General features: G+C 43.9%; 1 protein-coding gene across 3 annotated transcripts in view; it reads right to left on the reverse strand.

Annotated features, from left to right (window-relative positions):
- Positions 1-19,609, reverse strand: part of ALS2 (alsin Rho guanine nucleotide exchange factor ALS2) — a 73,165-nt gene that overhangs the window by 34,171 nt on the left and 19,385 nt on the right. For all 3 annotated transcript variants that reach the window (XM_073646447.1, XM_073646448.1, XM_073646446.1), the window contains exons 5-13: positions 17,009-17,375; positions 15,539-15,707; positions 14,344-14,440; positions 13,705-13,782; positions 7,653-7,829; positions 5,357-5,528; positions 2,570-2,750; positions 2,319-2,384; positions 786-948 (exon numbers count right to left, since the gene is read on the reverse strand). In XM_073646447.1, coding sequence (XP_073502548.1) covers positions 786-948; positions 2,319-2,384; positions 2,570-2,750; positions 5,357-5,528; positions 7,653-7,829; positions 13,705-13,782; positions 14,344-14,440; positions 15,539-15,707; positions 17,009-17,375 — 1,470 coding nt within the window. The remainder of the gene's footprint in view (positions 1-785; positions 949-2,318; positions 2,385-2,569; positions 2,751-5,356; positions 5,529-7,652; positions 7,830-13,704; positions 13,783-14,343; positions 14,441-15,538; positions 15,708-17,008; positions 17,376-19,609) is intronic.

Here is a 19,609-nt window from a genome sequence, read left to right on the forward strand (position 1 = left end):
CACCTACAATTCTTTACTGCATCCATATTTGGCCAAAAGCCACTACAAGAGGGCCAGAGTCCAAACTATTATTATGGTCCTGGGCCGCCATCCCAGACTAAGTACATAAGGATCTGATAAAGCTAGAGTCAGTACATTGTCTAAGGAAGCGTCTGTGCATAGAGCATCTGATGCTAGCTCCAGCCAGGACGTCCTGTGCAGCCCGTGTCGGCTGCCGAAAAAGTGCTGGCTCTGCATACAATCTTTCCCTGTACTTCTGGTTTCACAAGGTTCGAGACTGACGCCTACCCCCTGCCTGATCGGCCATAGTGTAAGTATGAAAGTTCACCAATCTTGCTGCATATATTAATATGTGTATGCGTGCATATATGTAAATAATATGACGTGTATATATTTAAGTAGATGTTCATTTGCCTTGGTGTATATATTAATATGTAAAGATGCATGTAATATGCAAAGCAGAATGCAAGTGCCAAATTTATTAAAAAGTGTGCCCCTCTTAAATAAATCAGGAGCCACTTACATCATCTTGCATTTTATTAAGACTCATTTTTTACAAAAAAAAACAAAAAAGTAAAATATTGCAACTTAGACTAATAGAGTCTTGTTAATGTATGACGTGTCACAAGCAAGCCTTTAATTGCTAGCTACTATGAAAGAAAAATATTACAATAAATATAGGAAAACCAGGCCCAAAGTGGCCACAGTCCACTAAAGGGAAAAATAAAAATAATGCGTAGAAACATTCATAACTATCGCTACAATGTTAAAATGTAGTAACGTACCACTTCAAAGCACATGGCGAGCTTCAGTAATAATCTGGCATACTCATGCAGTCTGGTCATCGGGAAAAAGAAGAGGGAACTGAGTGTTTCAGGAAGAGAAATACCCTCATCCGTCCCGTGGCAGAGACTCTGCACCAGGACTTGGTTTTTACTGAAGAAGTCCCTGAAATTATAAGATCATATACAGCAAATTAAGTATAATAAAATATATGCATGTAAAGCAAAAATATTCAACTCATCTAACCCAAATTGAATGTCTGTGGTATACGCTTTTGTCCAATCAACTTAAAGAATAAAAAATAAAAAAGTGGTATAGTGCGCCATACCAATAACGCACACTACAATGCACGTCTCCCTCTAGAAAGCGTTACGCTACCCCATTATGCCATCACCTGGGTAAACCTCTGGATATTTACATCCAAGCAGGATGACATGTCTCAGCAGTCATGTAACATGATGTCTTCACATACAACACCGGATACCAACATGAACATCCAGTGTTGGTCCTCCGATGAAGAGTTAGTACGGTGAGCATACTGAACAGATTGGGACAGTCTGTGAAACAGCTCTTAAAGTGTTGGTCCACTGCCGCTCCACACCAGCTCCCTGCTGCAGGGGTGACATCATGTGACCGCTGCAGCCAATTACTAGACTCAGCAGTCTGGTACTGTTGACATCAGCAACACCTCTGAGCTTAGTGACCGGCTGCAGCAGTCATGTGATGTCGGTCTGATGTCACTAGAGCAGCCATATCAGAAAAGACCGAGTGGGGAGTCTATGTGGGAGCAGTAGTTGAATAGTAAGGCTGTTTTTGTTATTTTAAAGAAGTTGTTCACTACTTTTACATTGATGCCCTATCCTTAGGATAGGGCATCAATGTATGATCGGCCAGGGCCCCGCACGCAGAACTTCAGCTGATCAGCTGTCATCGGTTCCAGCGGCCGCCGGCCGGAAGTCCTTGCCTGCGGTGCTTGGCCATCCATCTGTAGTGGCCGCCGCAGGGTACTGCACATCCGCCTCCCATTCAATTCATTCTGTTCACCGATAACAGCTGATTGGCGGGGGTGCGTGTGGGACCCTTGCCGATCATACATTGATGCCCTATCCTACAGACAGGGCATCAATGTAAAAGTAGTGAACAACTCCTTTAAGTACCAGAAGCCAATGGAGGAAAAGTAAAAAAAAAAAAAAAAAATATAAGAATTAGACAACCGATTTAAGGATCTGTGCTTCTTTAAAGGGGACAAAGTTAATAAAGTCTTCAGGCAAAATCAGAAGATTAAAATCTCTACCCAGCCAGAAATGGCAGGTGATAGGGAACAACAGCTGATATTTAAATGAACAGGAACACAAGTTAAATAAAGTTAAGTTTCCCTTCAAAGTAGACAACATTGTCTCAGACTCTTCACCTTAATTATTGGTAAGCACATAATTTAACTACTCAGCAAGCTGACATAGTGATCTTTGACAGATTTATCCAGAAACTTTTCTGACATATGTACATCCATGGTATTGTACTTCCATTGTACTTACATTGCCGATTTGGAGAGAAGAGAAAATCCTCCCATAACCAGGAAGTTGGAGAGAGAAGCGCAATATCTAAAACAGACCAAGGATAAAACATGATATTAAAATGTATAACGGAAAAAGCTGTTGTAGTTTTTCTGTAAACAGTTATGAGTCAGTGGAAAGGAGGTTCCCACAGAAGTAAGTGATAAAGTGGAACAATATGCCTTCACAAAATGTACTACTGAGGAAGTGTGAAACAAAAGCAGCACACTGACTCTGTGTAACTATCCAAGAAGATATTCGAATGCTCCAAAATGGAAAGGCTTCGCGCGTCTTTGGCTCCACGGAGGAAGTTGCTGAGTGACGCTCCGTTCTGACCGATCAGGTAGCAGAGTTTGCAGAACTTTGTGGCCATGTCCTGCAGCAGCTGAACAGTGGTTACAGAGCCAAGGTTGTCTGCAACAAGAAAGAATAGCATTTCAATAATCAGTTAATAGAAAAATTACATTTTTAAAAGATTGGGAGTGTATATTAACATACCTAACATTACTGTGCAATAAAGTTAGATTTTGTTTTCTTCTATGTACAGTTTATGAACAAAAGTATGTGGACACCTACAGGAAATTTTATGACATCCAAATTCTAATCTGGTGTTTGTTGCCCTTTTGCAGCTATAACAGCTCCCACTTTTCTGGGGAGGATTTCTACAAGAATTTGGAGGTACCTGTGAGTTTTTGCACGTTCATCCAGAAGATGATTTGTGTGATCAGACAGAATCTCTGCTCTAATTCATCTCCGAGGTTATGGATGGGGTCAGGACGTTAACGTTTTTCCATCCAACCATGCCTTCTGGAACAAAAAAAAGCTCTTCCCCCAAACTGTACCCACAAAGTTGTAATCTTCAATTGTCTGAAAGGTCTTGGTATGCTGAAGCAGTAAGCCAAGTGCACACGTTGAGTATTTGGTGAATTTTTTACATCACTATTTGGAAGCCAAAACCAGGAGTGGAACAATGAGAGGAAAAGTATTATAGAAACACGTCATCACGTCTGCATTCTTCAACCACTATTGGTTTTGGCTTATAAATGATGTAAAAAACTCAAATACTGAAAGTGTGAACGTGGCCTTAAAGGGGTTTTCCCATGAACAAAGTACATTTTTATTAATAGATCTTGGAATTAGAGCGTGTCAGTGATTCTTCCCCCTGTGCTCACACAGATCCGACCTATAAGTGAGATCCATCTGCTTCACAGACCTGTGTGATCACGATTGCAGGCAGACACTAACCTCGATCACACAGGTCCGACTGCGTGCATGTGAAGCAGAACGATCTCACCCAGAGGTCAGACCTGTGTGAGCGCATGGGGGAATAATCACTGACACTCTTCTGTGCTTCTCCACAATATGCTCCCTGCGCTCGCTGTCAGACCTGTGAGTGCAGGGAGAATACGTTGTGCACACTGGGGGTGGGGAGTTTGGGGGACCCCTTATGAAGACAGGAACTGCGCATGATCGGCCACTGGAAGGACGGAATTGAATAATGCCAGGGAACATACTTCAGCAGATGAAAGCTTGTTATATTTTTGAATGGAGCATAACTTTTAATAACTGTATATTACAAAACCATTTTTATTCCACCTTTTCTGCTTAGTTAAATGTATTCTTTATGGTGGCACAACCCCTTTAAGCAAATGTTTTATCTCAAAGAAAGAAAACCCCTTTAAGATTTACTTTCACTGGAAAGAACAGGCCTAGAGTAATTCCTAAAAAAAAAAACTCCTCCTTAGTATTGTCCCTCTTCCACCAAACTTTACAATTTGCACCATGCAGTCAGGCAAGTAATGTTCTCCTGGCATTCGTCAAACTTAGACTTGTCCATCAGGACAGCAGACAAAAAGCATTTAGTCAAACAACAGAACGTTTCCACTGTTGAAGAGTGCAGCGTTAGCGGCTTTACACCACTACATCCAACGCTTGGCATTGTGCTGGTTGATGTAAGGTTTGCATGGAGCTGCTCGGCCAAGGAAACTCATGACATGAAGCACCTGACGCATAGGTTTTTTGTGCTGATGTGAATGCCAGAGGAGGTTTGGACTCTGCAGGTACTGAGTCAGCAGAGTGCTGGCAACTATTATGCACTATGACCCTCAGCACTCTGCGACACTGATCTTTAAATTTAAGTGGCCTGCCATGATCAAGCGGTTGTCCGAAGCAATTCCACAATTGACTGTGGAATATTTAGGAGGGAAGAAATATCATGTGCTGACCTGTCACAATAGTGGAATCCAAGGTCGTTAGAAAGAGTCAGTCTGTCACAAAAATTACTAAAGGTCGACAGTATGGCGGGGGCTGGATTTTATACCCTGGTGCAATGAGGCTCAATAAAAAAAACTGAATTCAATAATTAAAATGTGTGTCCGAATATTTGTTCATATAGTGTATGCAACATAAGAAGGTGATTTTTTAATTAAAGAAGCATTCCAATTTAAAGCATTCACAGCGTATCCACAGGGAGAATTGGTGTCTTGTTATTCCTGTTCTCCATCTCTTATGTGTCGGTCACCGGCTTGTTGGGCTCTGTGACTTCAATGGAAAGAGCCCCATACAAGAGCATTCACTGCTCTAATGATTTCCATTTGGAATGCAGCCGCTTTAAAATGCAAAACAAGGTTCATATTCTCTTGATGAGAAAGATTCCCAAGTGAAACCCCTACCTCCCTGGCATTTATGGACATGCTTTGCTCATATGGTTTCATGGCTTCCATTTTTGATCAAGAATCAAGGCCATATATCTACTACAACTCACTACAGGATTTCCTTATGTTAAATGACATTTTTGAGCTTTATTGGTATTATTTCTAAATTCGTTCCAATAATGGTATAAAACAAAAACTATTACATGCACCATATATTTTTTTTGTAGGCATGTAAATGCACATATATTAATATACACACACACACACACTCGTAAATACATACAAAGTGGATACATACAAATAGCATTATTGTGGATCAAAATCAATTAGTGCAATGTATTCCCAGTCGTCATAACGGACACTTACCTAGTCCTAAAAGAGGCCTAAGTATTTGGGACTTCACATCACTCAGATGGCAATAAAAGCTCCTCTCAGAGGACGCCAGCTCATGGAGGTTTCCAATATAACCCATCATGTTTTGGTCTACAAGTGCCACACAGCTCCTGGATCCAGCAGCGACACTACTGATATACCCTAGCTGAAGTGAAAAAGATTTGGGGTAAGCAATTTCCACACAGAAAATAATAGGCATAACACTGCTCACCCAAAAGATATCCTAACATAAGAAAAAAAAACATTCAATAATTTTGTTGTGTAATAAACTGTTCTATTATATACAGTAAAGTTTCATGTAAAAGTTTGGGCACCCCTTGTAAAAATTGCTGTTATTGTTAATATAGTTAAGCAAGTTGAAGATGAAACAATGTCTAAAAAGCCTAAAGTTAAAGATGACACATTTCCTTTTCATTTTAGGGAAAAAAAATATATTTTTATCTTTTAAATTTTAAAAATTGCAAAAAGGAAAATGGGCCGATGCAAACATTTGGGCTCCCTTGGAGATTTGTGTGCTCAGATAACTTTGATCAAGGTTTCAGACTTTAATTAGCCTGTTAGGTTTATGGCTTGTTCACGATCATCGTTAGGAAAGACCAGGTGATGCAAATTTCCCAGCTTTATAAAAACCCAGCCTCCTCTAACCTTGTGCCAAAAAACAAAAACATTTTTCCCCCCTAAAATACAAAGGAAATGTGTCATCTTTAACATATTGTATAGATAGATTGTGGTCAAATTCGGGCGCCAGGAACTGGATAAAGACGACTCCACCTGCAGAGCCGCCACCACATATATGTGGGCCATATATGTGGTGGCGACTCTGCAGGTGGAGTCGTCTTTATCCAGTTCCTGGCGCCGACTCCACCTGCAGAGCCGCCACCACATATATGTGGACCATATATGTGGTGGCGACTCTGCAGGTGGAGTCGTCTTTATCCAGTTCCTGGCACCGACTCCACCTGCAGAGCCGCCACCACATATATGTGGGCCATATATGTGGTGGCGGCTCTGCAGGTGGAGTCGTCTTTATCCAGTTCCTGGCGCCCGAATTTGACCACAATCTATCTATACAATTTCTGCATTCCCCGAGAGGATTTGTGGCTCGGAGCTGCAGGGAACTGTATGCGCTCGCTGGAACCAGGACCTTGATGACGTCACCATCACCCGAATCGTACCCGGTACCACGTGACCGGCAACAGACAGCGGTCATCAGAGGCCACGCACCATAAGCGGCAGCTAACACCTTGTATACCAGAGGCTTCCACACCTGGGTTGTGCGGTTTGCACAACCCCCCTAAGGTGAGCAGCCTACCATTATTTGCACAGCCAGTTTATTATCTATCAGGTTCACACAGGCACAGCGCTTCTCCCCCCCACCCTTTGTTTTTCATCTTTAACATAGGCCTTTTAGAGATCATTTCATCTTCAACTTGCTTAACGGTTCATTATAACAGTAATTCTGACCAGGGGTGGCCAAACTTTTACATGCCACTGTACGCAGTGTGCTCTACATCATTTTTCATCAGTGTGAAAGATTTGATTTTCATCCATTTTTGGTCTGTGAGTCCATTTTTACTGTCAATGTGGTATCTGTTTTTATCACATGCAAAAAAGAAAAAAACTTTTACATGCCACTGTAGATTCATACATATATATTGATATTGCAAGACCAAGAAGGATAGGTCGTGGAATTATGGAAATCACAGGATGACAGACATGTTAATGAAGTGAAATGATGAAAACAGCGTTTTCAAAACATCTTGAATTATTATTACATGCACTTACATGCCTTGGCATGCTAGCAATGAGGTTATTATAACAAGTCCGGAGACGCTGCAGGCCATGGCAGCACGTTTAGGCCACACAGGCTGCTCACAGTACCACTGGCATTGTAGTGTTGAAAAGCGGCTCTAGGGACACTTTGGAAAAATGGCCGTACTACTGCTTCCCCAATTGAGCCATTTTATAATGCAAGTAAAATTGGACGTCAAATACCAAGCCTAAGGCGGCAAACAGTGTCTACTTGGTGTTGCAATTTCAATGTTCAGGAGCATATATAATGAAATCTTTTCTGATAGTTTTACATACAGATGTAAGCTACATTCACAGCAGCACCAGAGTGATTTGCAATAGCTATACCGTATATCTACGAACATATGACAAAAATTAGGAAACTGCAACATGGTATCCACATCAATTGCTCCTTTTTTACGCCTTGGAAATGCTTGGGACAAGTTATCTTAAAAGCCTTCCAAATGACTGTGCTCACCTGGCCACACTCTGTCAGCTGAACTGGTGCCTGCACTGGGTCTACATGGGTGGTAATGTCCGCCGCTCCAGGCCCACTATAATATACAAGAGGTTGGAACTCATTTTTCCCATGTGCTAAAAAGAGAGAATAATCCTGCCCAGCAGCCACACTCCACACAGTGCCATCTTCATTCACCTATTGCAAAGAAAAGAAAAAAACAAAAACCTTATAACAGATTGATCAATAATTCAAAACATAGATACAAATAATAACACACTCTTCTACCAAACCCCTATTTTTTACTGATTCTTAGAAAATTGCCTGTAGATGGCTGATCTTCATGCATAAAGTAGTAAGCCATCCCATTGATCAGCTCCAGCTTAAAAAAGCAGACTACAGACTGTTGTCATCTCCTGAAGCTGAACACCCTTGTTAATACATATAATCTCTGCTAAATTAAAGGTGTCGTACAAGGGGGAGCTACAATTTAAAATTAGTACGGTCTGATGTAACCAATACTACCCTGCGCCAAATTGATTACCACCTCTGCACTCTCAGATCATCAGAAGTAACAGCTTCTGAAATTATTAAGACATTATTCTGTAGATCAGCTGGGCAAAGTGAGGCCCAAGACAGCCAAGAGCCTGAAAACAACGGCCAAAAGGTTGCACATGCTCTGTCGCTAGTCCACTGCTTCCCGAAGTCACCGCTATCTGCATCCTCATTGGTGGAGGAGGGGCCGGCCACTCCTTCTTCCACCAATCAGCGTGTGAGACAGCAGACGCGATGAAGGAGACTGGAGTAGAGCACCGGAGAAATGGGAGCATGCGTTTTTTTCCCATCTTTCATATGTGTATGGGATGTTTACATATGTACATAGGGACACTGTATATAGGAGAGGCTGTGGGGGGCGCTCACGCTGTATATAGGGGGTGCTGTGTGGGAGCTCCTCATGCCGCATATAGGGGGTGCTGTGTGGGAGCTCCTCATGCCGTATATAGGGGGTGCTGTGTGGGAGCTCCTCATGCCATATATAGGGGGTGCTGTGTGGGAGCTCCTCATGCCGTATATAGGGGGTGCTGTGTGGGAGCTCCTCATGCCGTATATAGGAGAGGCTGTGGGGGGCGCTCACGCTGTATATAGGGGAGGCTGTGTGGGAGCTCCTCATGCTGTATATAGGGGGTGCTGTGTGGGAGCTCCTCATGCTGTATGTAGGGGGTGCTGTGTGGGAGCTCCTCATGCTGTATATAGGGGGTGCTGTGTGGGAGCTCCTCATGCTGTATATAGGGGGTGCTGTGTGGGAGCTCCTCATGCTGTATGTAGGGGGTGCTGTGTGGGAGCTCCTCATGCTGTATATAGGGGGTGCTGTGTGGGAGCTCCTCATGCTGTATATAGGGGGGGGCTGTGTGGGAGCTCCTCATGCTGTATATAGGGGGGGCTGTGGGGGGAGCTCACGCTGTATATAGGGAAGGCTGTGGGGGGAGCTCACGCTGTATATAGGGGAGGCTGTGGGGGGGCTCACGCTGTATATAGGGGAGGCTGTGGGGGGGGCTCACGCTGTATATAGGGGAGGCTGTGGGGGGGGCTCACGCTGTATATAGGGGAGGCTGTGGGGGGGGCTCACGCTGTATATAGGGGAGGCTGTGGGGGGGCTCACGCTGTATATAGGGGAGGCTGTGGGGGGGAGCTCACGCTGTATATAGGGGAGGCTGTGGGGGGAGCTCATGCCGTATATAGGGGGTGCTGTTTGGGGAGCTCCTCATGCCGTATATAGGGGGTGCTGTGTGGGGAGCTCCTCATGCCGTATATAGGGGGTGCTGTGTGGGAGCTCCTCATGCCGTATATAGGGGGTGCTGTGTGGGAGCTCCTCATGCCGTATATAGGGGGTGCTGTGTGGGAGCTCCTCATGCCGTATATAGGGGGTGCTGTGTGGGAGCTCCTCATGCCGTATATAGGGGGTGCTGTGTGGGAGCTCCTCATGCTGTATATAGGGGGTGCTGTGTGGGAGCTCCTCATGCTGTATATAGGAGAGGCTGTGGGGGGGGCTCACGCTGTATATAGGGGAGGCTGTGGGGGGGGGGGGGGGGGAGCTCACGCTGTATATAGGGGAGGCTGTGGGGGGAGCTCATGCCGTATATAGGGGGTGCTGTTTGGGGAGCTCCTCATGCCGTATATAGGGGGTGCTGTGTGGGGAGCTCCTCATGCCGTATATAGGGGGTGCTGTGTGGGAGCTCCTCATGCCGTATATAGGGGGTGCTGTGTGGGAGCTCCTCATGCCGTATATAGGGGGTGCTGTGTGGGAGCTCCTCATGCCGTATATAGGGGGTGCTGTGTGGGAGCTCCTCATGCCGTATATAGGGGGTGCTGTGTGGGAGCTCCTCATGCTGTATATAGGGGGTGCTGTGTGGGAGCTCCTCATGCTGTATATAGGAGAGGCTGTGGGGGGCGCTCACGCTGTATATAGGGGAGGCTGTGTGGGAGCTCCTCATGCTGTATATAGGGGGTGCTGTGTGGGAGCTCCTCATGCTGTATATAGGGGGTGCTGTGTGGGAGCTCCTCATGCTGTATATAGGGGGTGCTGTGTGGGAGCTCCTCATGCTGTATGTAGGGGGTGCTGTGTGGGAGCTCCTCATGCTGTATATAGGGGGTGCTGTGTGGGAGCTCCTCATGCTGTATATAGGGGGTGCTGTGTGGGAGCTCCTCATGCTGTATATAGGGGGTGCTGTGTGGGAGCTCCTCATGCTGTATATAGGGGGGGCTGTGGGGGGAGCTCACGCTGTATATAGGGGAGGCTGTGGGGGGAGCTCACGCTGTATATAGGGGAGGCTGTGGGGGGAGCTCACGCTGTATATAGGGGAGGCTGTGGGGGGGCTCACGCTGTATATAGGGGAGCCTGTGGGGGGGCTCACGCTGTATATAGGGGAGGCTGTGGGGGGGGCTCACGCTGTATATAGGGGAGGCTGTGGGGGGGGGGGGAGCTCACGCTGTATATAGGGGAGGCTGTGGGGGGAGCTCCTCATGCCGTATATAGGGGGTGCTGTTTGGGGAGCTCCTCATGCCGTATATAGGGGGTGCTGTGTGGGGAGCTCCTCATGCCGTATATAGGGGGTGCTGTGTGGGAGCTCCTTATGCCGTATATAGGGGGTGCTGTGTGGGAGCTCCTCATGCCGTATATAGGGGGTGCTGTGTGGGAGCTCCTCATGCCGTATATAGGGGAGGATGTGGAAGCTCCTCATGCCGTATATAGGGGAGGCTGTGTGTGTGAGGGGGGGGGGAGCTCATGCTGTATATAGGGGAGGCTGTGGGGGGAGCTCCTCATGCCGTATATAGGGGGTGCTGTGTGGGAGCTCCTCATGCCGTATATAGGGGGTGCTGTGTGGGAGCTCCTCATGCCGTATATAGGGGGTGCTGTGTGAGAGCTCCTCATGCCGTATATAGGGGGTGCTGTGTGAGAGCTCCTCATGCCGTATATAGGGGGGTGCTGTGTGGGAGCTCCTCATGCTGTATATAGGGGGTGCTGTGTGGGAGCTCTTCATGCTGTATATAGGGGGTGCTGTGTGGGAGCTCTTCATGCTGTATATAGGGGGTGCTGTGTGGGAGCTCTTCATGCTGCATACAGTCATATGAAAAAGTTTGGGCACCCCTATTAATCTTAAGCTTAATGTTTTATAAAAATTGATGTTTTTGCAACAGCTATCAGTTTGATATATGTAATAACTGTTGGACACAGTAATGTTTCTGCCTTGAAATGAGGTTTATTGTACTAACAGAAAATGTGCAATCTGCATTCAAACAAAATTTGACAGGTGCATAAGTATGGGCACCTCACCAGAAAAGTGACATTAATATTTAGTAGATCCTCCTTTTGCAAAAATAACAGCCTCTAGTCGCTTCCTGTAGCTTTTAATGATTTCCTGGATCCTGGATGAAGGTATTTTTGACCATTCCTCTTTACAAAACAATTCCAGTTCAGTAAAGTTTGATGGTCGCCGAGCATGGACAGCCCTCTTCAAATGATCCCACAGATGTTCAATGATATTCAGGTCTGGGGACTGGGATGGCCATTCCAGAACATTGTAATTGTTCCTCTGCATGAATGCCTGAGTAGATTTGGAGCGGTGTTTTGGATCATTGTCTTGCTGAAAGATCCATCCCCTGCGTAACTTCAACTTTATCACTGATTCTTGAACATTATTGTCAAGAATCTGCTGATACTGAGTGGAATCCATGCGTCCCTCAACTTTAACAAGATTCCCAGTGCCGGCATTGGCCACACAGCCCCAAAGCATGATGGAACCTCCACCAAATTTTACTGTGGGTAGCAAGTGTTTTTCTTGGAATGCTGTGTTTTTTTGCCACCATGCATAACGCCTTTTTGTATGACCAAACAACTCAATCTTGGTTTCATCAGTCCACAGGACCTTCTTCCAAAGAGAAATTGGCTTCTCCAAATGTGCTTTTGCATACCTCAGCCAACTCTGTTTGTGGCGTGCTTGCAGAAACGGCTTCTTTCGCATCACTCTCCCATACAGCTTCTCCTTGTGCAAAGTGCGTTGTATAGTTGACCGATGCACAGTGACACCATCTGCAGCAAGTTGATGCTGCAGCTGTCTGGAGGTGGTCTGAGGATTGTCCTTGACTGATCTCACCATTCTTCTCTGCCTTTCTGATGTTTTTCTTGGCCTGCCACTTCTGGCCTTAACAAGAACTGTCCATGTGTTCTTCCATTTCCTTACTATGTTCCTCACAGTGGAAACTGACAGGTTAAATCTCTGAGACAGCTTTTTGTATCCTTCCCCTGAACAACTATGTTGAATAATCTTTGTTTTCAGATCATTTGACAGTTGTTTTGAGGAGCCCATGATGCCACTCTTCAGAGGAGATTCAAACAGGAGAACAACTTGCAAGTGGCCACTTTAAGTAGCTTTTCTCATGATTGCATACACCTGGCTATGAAGTTCAAAGCTCAATGAGGTTACAAAACCAAAAAAAGTGCTTTAGTAAGTCAGTAAAAAGTAGGTAGGAGTATTTAAAACAGGAAAATGATAAGGGTGCCCATACTTATGCACCTGTCAAATTTTGTTTGAATGCAGATTGCACATTTTCTATTAGTACAATAAGCCTCATTTCAAGGCAGAAACATTACTGTGTCCAACAGTTATTACATATATCAAACTGAAATAGCTGTTGCAAAAGCACAAATTTTTATAAAACATTAAGCTTAAGATTAATAGGGGTGCCCAAACTTTTTCATATGACTGTATAGGGGGTGCTGTCTGAGAGCTCCTCATGCCGTATATAGGGGGTGCTGTGTGGGAGCTCCTCATGCCGTATATAGGGGGTGCTGTGTGAGAGCTCCTCATGCCGTATATATTGGGTGCTGTGTGGGAGCTCCTCATGCCGTATATAGGGGGTGCTGTGTGGGAGCTCCTCATGCTGTATATAGGGGGTGCTGTGTGGGAGCTCCTCATGCTGTATATAGGGGGTGCTGTGTGGGAGCTCCTCATGCCGTATATAGGGGGTGCTGTGTGGGAGCTCCTCATGCCGTATATAGGAGGTGCTGTGTGGGAGCTCCTCATGCCGTATATAGGGGGTGCTGTGTGGGAGCTCCTCCCGCTGTATATAAGGAGGCTGTGTGGGGGCTCATGATGTATAAAAGATGTCAGCATACTTAATTCTACTCAATATTAAATGATAATATTCACATATTACATTTTATATTAATATTAAGCATAATTAATTTCAGCCTTTTGGATCGGCCCTCCACAAGTCACGGTTTCTTATGTGGCCCCTCTGGAAAATGTATTGCCCACCCCTGTTATAGACCTCATTTCATTGGGCTTCTGAGGCATCAGCTGGATCTGAGTAAAGTTGGCCACATATATTCTATGGCTGTTGGCTGACAGCCATCATCCCCAAGGTTAAATTCATCTCGTCTTGTGATCTCATTGGCAAACACCATGGAAGTACCTGAAGGGTACCTGAAGGGCCTAAAAGCCGACACTGACAATAGTGTAAAGTCTAGTTACACTGACAAGCTGTATTCTATCTTATTTAATGGGAATCGTACCTTAGCAATACGTGGCATAGTTGTTGGTGACTGCAGGTGGCCAAGTTGACCTGAAATATTACTTCCCCAAGAATAAACCTGTAATTTACAAAAGAAAAAAAAAAAAAAAAGGGAAGGAAACATAAAAAAATTACATTGTTAATCACATGTTGGTTGAGGGTGTATTCACACTGCTCTTGTGTTCTGTTGGAATATGCATCAGGAAAGCTTCTAGTGAATACATCACATGGAACCATAGGTCCCCATACTTGACGAAGGCCAAAAGAGTCATTTTGGCTTATGAGTAGTTGGCATACATAGATATTCCCTTTCTTTTTGTCTTTTAGCAGCAGACTATACAATTATGTACAACCTATATAAAAAAAAAATGTATGTAATATACGAGCTTATAGATATGACACTATGGCTATACATATGACACTATGCCCATATTGAGTCATCCATCAGCCACACGATATAAAAAGTCAGCGCTAATGGGCTATGAATTTTTCTGTAAAAAATACAAAAAAATTAGTGTTTTTACATGCAGTTTTAAAGCTACACATTGCTATGTAGAATTTTTTTTTATTGGTTACAATAATATAAAATACAGGTCAAAAATTGTAAAAGACGGGTGAAACTACAGAACATAAATGCTACCTGAGACTTGGCAGTAAGGGCAATGGAATGGTGGCTACCAGCCGCCAGCTGCACCACCTCTTTGCTATCCATGCTGCGGACACACAGTGGCTGTAACCTACAAAATTACAACATTTTATTAAGTTAGAGGGTAACTGCTCTTTCAAGTAACCTTTCAGAATAAGCAGTATTCTTGGTGTACAGGAGAACTATAACATGGCCACTATATGACTTGCATTCTGCATATTCACCAGTTTTTCCCTCTGCAGACTCGCTCTCCTTTCAGCTGGTGGTATGACAAGCTGCTGTGAGCTCTTCCATACACAGCACACAGAGAGAGAATATAATTTAATTATACAGCAGTACTAAGCAGCGTAGGTGTGAATTCCGCATTGAAGCGAGATAAAAGACTTGTTAGAAAGCTCAGAATGATCTGACTTTGCCTATGCCTGTTTTCTCAGTCTTCTCCTCACTGCTCCCCTTTCTATAGAGTATAATATGAGGTGTAACATGACACCTCACTGTACATCTTGTCTAGCGGAAGGAGGATTTCAGCTGTTTTTATTTTCCCCAGAGTGGCTGGTCAGTCCAGGAGGCACATGGAGGGGAAGAAGTGGCTTATAAGAAAAGAAAGAAGAATTCTTTGATAAGATGTATTAAAAAGCAAGAACTGATGCCGGCAGTGAAGGGCCCCTGTGCAGGACTTATGTCTGTACGCCCCCCCCAACCACCATCAGGTCACACTCGGGCTTCACTCTGTATTACAACAGTTCTTGAATTCAACTGTACGATTGATTTATACATAATTTGGTGGAATGACAATTCCCATTTCAGAAAACAAATTTAAAGATAAAATGTAAATGGTCTGCTTCTCCCGTCCCTGTGTTTTGGGTACAGCAGAGACATCATCACCACTGCAGCCAATCACTGAGCTTAGCACATCACTGCAGGCAATTAATGAGGCGCTGAGCTCAGTGATTAGCTGTAGCGGTGATGTGCGTTGTAAGCGTCACTTCAGCGCTGCAGCCAAAACACAGAGACCGCAGAAGTGGCGGAGAGCTGGTACCAGACCAGGGAAGGGTGAGTACTACGTGGCTAATTTTACATGATTCAGTAGTCTGGAGACCACTTTGTTGAACATGAAAAACCCCTTTCAACAATTATGTCAGAAACAACTTAAAAAGTGTCCGACACATAACGTAAGACTGTCACTTACCTCGGTAACACATCTCCATGCCCCAGCTGTCCTTCTTTGCCTCTTCCCCAACTCCAAACCTCTGTCCTTAGACAGGGCAGCAATACGTCAGCTTCACCACTATTTGTAGGGGTCAATGCCACTGTTCTCATCTTTGCTCTTCCAACCTTTCTTAGCAACCTTGGGGAAACTATAAAGAAATAATAATGGCTATGGTGTACTCAAACATGATTTTGTATTCTAACGCGCTTCGCTAGATTCCAGCATCTAATTAGGAAAGGATAGGCAAGGTTTGTTTTTGTTTTTTACAGTTAGAGTAGTCAGACCACAGGAATACCTTACCGGAGGAGGTAGTACTGACAAATACCATAGTATCATGTAAGGCTATGTTCACACGTTGAATTTTTGCTGCAAATTAAAAGCTCTGGGAACAAAGGGAGCAAAAAACGAAAATGCTCCAGTCATGAAGGGGTTAAAGTACCAGCAAAGTCTATGAGATTTCAGAAATTTCATGCAGGCACATTGTGTTTCTTTCCTGACCATTTTGTCAAACAGCTGCGTTTTGCAAAAACGCAGGAAAAAAAAGAAGCCAAAACCTGCTGCTTTTTTATGCGGGTTCTTTATTGCCAAGAGAGCAAGTTTTGCCTGCGAAGAAAAAAAGCAGCAAAAACACAACATGTGAACATAGCCTAAAAATTGGCTGGATGCTTTTCTAATATAACATTGTGGGTAAATAATGTAGTGATGGAGAATTTGTAACTGGTGGAGAAATGGCCGACAATGTATTACATAGACTTTTCCGAAGTGTTTTTGCAGATGACCAACTATCTGGTCCAGCAGCAATGACATCATGTCTATTATTCACCTGACCACTGCAACAAATATCTGGCTTGGTTGGCTGCAGCGGTCACGTTAACGATGGATGTGAATTAATTGCTGTAAGACTAGCAAGGACCACAAAAGCAGCAGGAGTTTTGAATAGGTGAGTAATGGATCATATTTTATTTTAAAGGGGTAGTCCTTTACTGGACAACCACTTAATAGCCCCAAGTTGCAGCATAATAATAATAATAATAATAATAATAATTTAAAAAAAAAAAGACTATACCGATCTCCAGGACTAGTGCCATTCCTCCAATCTAAGCGCCGGATCCCTCGCCAGTCACCTGACAGACAATGTCATATGACCACTGCAGTCCTCACGGTTTTGCCCGAGCGGTTTAAGCACTTTTCTGTGAAGGGTCACTAATTGGCTGAAGCGGTCACATGACATTGTGTCAGGTGACCGGCAGCGGACATAGCGCTGAGATTAGATGAACGTATCCAATCCTGGAGGTAACTATATATTTTTTTATTTAATAGCTACTGATAAAGGGGCTGTACAGTCGTGAACAACCCCTTTAACCAATTGCTTAGCCATTGCCTTTTTTTAATAAAAATCTGGACAACCCCTTTAAATATAAATAAATGATTAATCAAGGCACTGCTCACCTTGGGAAAGAAGTCCTGGTAAGGAGAGTCTTCTACAGCCAGCTTCAGCCTCTTCCTCTCGTATATCCACAAGACTGGAGCTTTTCTTACCCTGCATAGACTCTAATCTTACTTGCACTTCTCTGCTGTCCTTCAGACCTTCTTGTACAACAGTACCTAAAGGATTCTGGACTCCTGCATCACACAGAGACCCAGAATAAAAGTTCATCACTTTCTTGAGTGACAAAGCTCCAGCTTCACATGTAGCCGCTACCCGGACACCGACGGCTGACGCACAGGACACGACAAGGCTGTTCAGAGCAGATGTTGTAGTGGTTGCAGGACTCAAAAGACAGTCAACTACATCGGTCAACTTGTGCTCTTTAGTCTAGACCAAAAGATAAGAGAATAGGACTGTAGTTTTACAATTCTAAGAGACGACGGATAAAACAGACAACATACAACCTACAAGGACTTTCTTTGCAGCCCCTAGGGCAGACAATGCAGAGTTTGTACCTATAAGCATGAGAAAGCGATGGATTGGCTAGTAGCAAATAAGAAACTTGTTTTTTCCAACTTTTGCAATCACTCTGATAAAGTTCAGAGGATCAAAAATGAACTCTTCTTTCATTCACTGCCTGTATGTCACTTGAATGGTACAGAAAAGTCAGTACTCCAGAAACCAAACAAACTACTATACCACCAATGCAAAAAAAATTGAGAATAAGGAGAGAATGTGCAGAATCAAGGGTTGGAGGAGTGCTACTGAAGTAGCAGTGACTCGTCTGCGCAGAAGAACAATGAAGCCAATGCCTATAGAAGGGCAAAAGAGGTACCCATAATCGCGCTACTGCAGGGTGCGGGACTCCGGGGTCACCAGTACACATCACAGGACAATGTGACGCTGATGGGAGGGGGAGGTACGCAAATGGACACTGGAAGCAGAGTTTTCTTCCAGGCAGCACACGCCCTAGAGCCTGGAAAAACTAATTAATATACAGGATTAAAAGAGGATTTCTCAACAAGACCGCAGCTATGAGGCATACAGGTATGAATATTTGAACAATTCTATCTACCTGTATGCCCATATTAATAGCCTAAAAACGTCCTAGGGGGTGACAGAGTCCCTTTAAATGAATACATTTGGGACTGGTATCTTCATCACCAAGGCCACCAATATAGTACCACAATTCCAAGTGTTACGCCGGCCACTCGCACACCTTTTAAAGTGCCGCCCTTCCCTTTCATGTGTTTCGCTCTGCTCCACCCAGTACTGACGATTGCTCAGAGTTGCCTTGTGCTGGTTGCGAGTCAAAGGGGGACGCCGCCGAACTCTGCAGGAATTTGTATCCACTCAGTCCTGCAGAGATTTACTTCCCCAGCCCATCACCTGCAAGTGATAAATCAGGTGACTCCACTCTATATTCCTCACCTGAACGTTGGTTCTAGCCTGCAAGCACCTTGTTTACACATTCCTCCATATTCGGTCTCCAGTTTTCGACCTGGCCTGTCAGAACTCTAAGATCCTGACTTGGCTATGTATATCGAACCTGTGCTGGCTGCCTTCACCTCGGATTGTCTGCCCATGTTTTTGTCTTTGCCCTCCTGTACCTTGTACCCATGACCATGACCCTGACCCTCCGGTCAGCTGCTGCAGATCTGGAGACTGCCCTGGAGCGGTACCTGGTGTCTACTGACAGCCCAGTCTATCCTCACCATCAGAGGCTCTGGTGAATACCTGGTAGACATTTCGTTACACACCACCAAGGTAAGCCCGGCACAGTGGGTCCAGCGTTACACCCAGCACTTGCCCTAAGTGTTTCTACTGTATGATCGTTTTAACCTATTTCGGTTCTAGCCATTTGCATTTTTGTCGCCATTTTTGTCCAGTACCAGATCTCAGTGTACTCTTTAACTAATTAGCCTCCTGTTTTACCAATAGTGCATTACATTTTACATCTTACAATTGTTTTCTAGTGAATGATATCCTCAACACCATGTTTGATTATGTGGTACTACAAGTTCTAGCTTTTAGTATTTTTCTTTTTAGCATTGAAAGCAACATCTTGGAATGCCAAGTCCATAATGTATGTGTGTGCGTATATATATATATATATATATATATATATATATATATATATATATATATATATATATATATATGTGTATGTATGTATGTATGTATGTATGTATGTGTGTGTATGTATGTATATATATATATATGTATATATATATATATATATATATATATATATATATATATATATATATATATATATATATATATATATATATATATATATATATATATATACATATACATATATATATATATATATATATACATATACATACATATACACACACACATATACATACATACACACACACACACACACAGTCGTGGAGTCGGAGCCCATTTTGGTGGAGTCGGTATAAAATGGACCGACTCCAACTGATAAAATATATAATAAATTCGGTACAGTAGTTCAATGCAGTTTTTGGGGAATATTTTTTCATAAGAATTTGGGAAAGTTATGAAATGTCCTATAAATGTCTGTCCTATTCCTGATCTAAGGGTCTAGACTTTTAGCTGAGATGAATCTGTGCTACAGTAAATCA

This window comes from Phyllobates terribilis, unplaced genomic scaffold (assembly GCF_046119375.1).
Source record: "Phyllobates terribilis strain yellow unplaced genomic scaffold, ASM4611937v1 Scaffold_9__5_contigs__length_417890890, whole genome shotgun sequence".
Lineage (NCBI taxonomy): Eukaryota > Metazoa > Chordata > Amphibia > Anura > Dendrobatidae > Phyllobates > Phyllobates terribilis.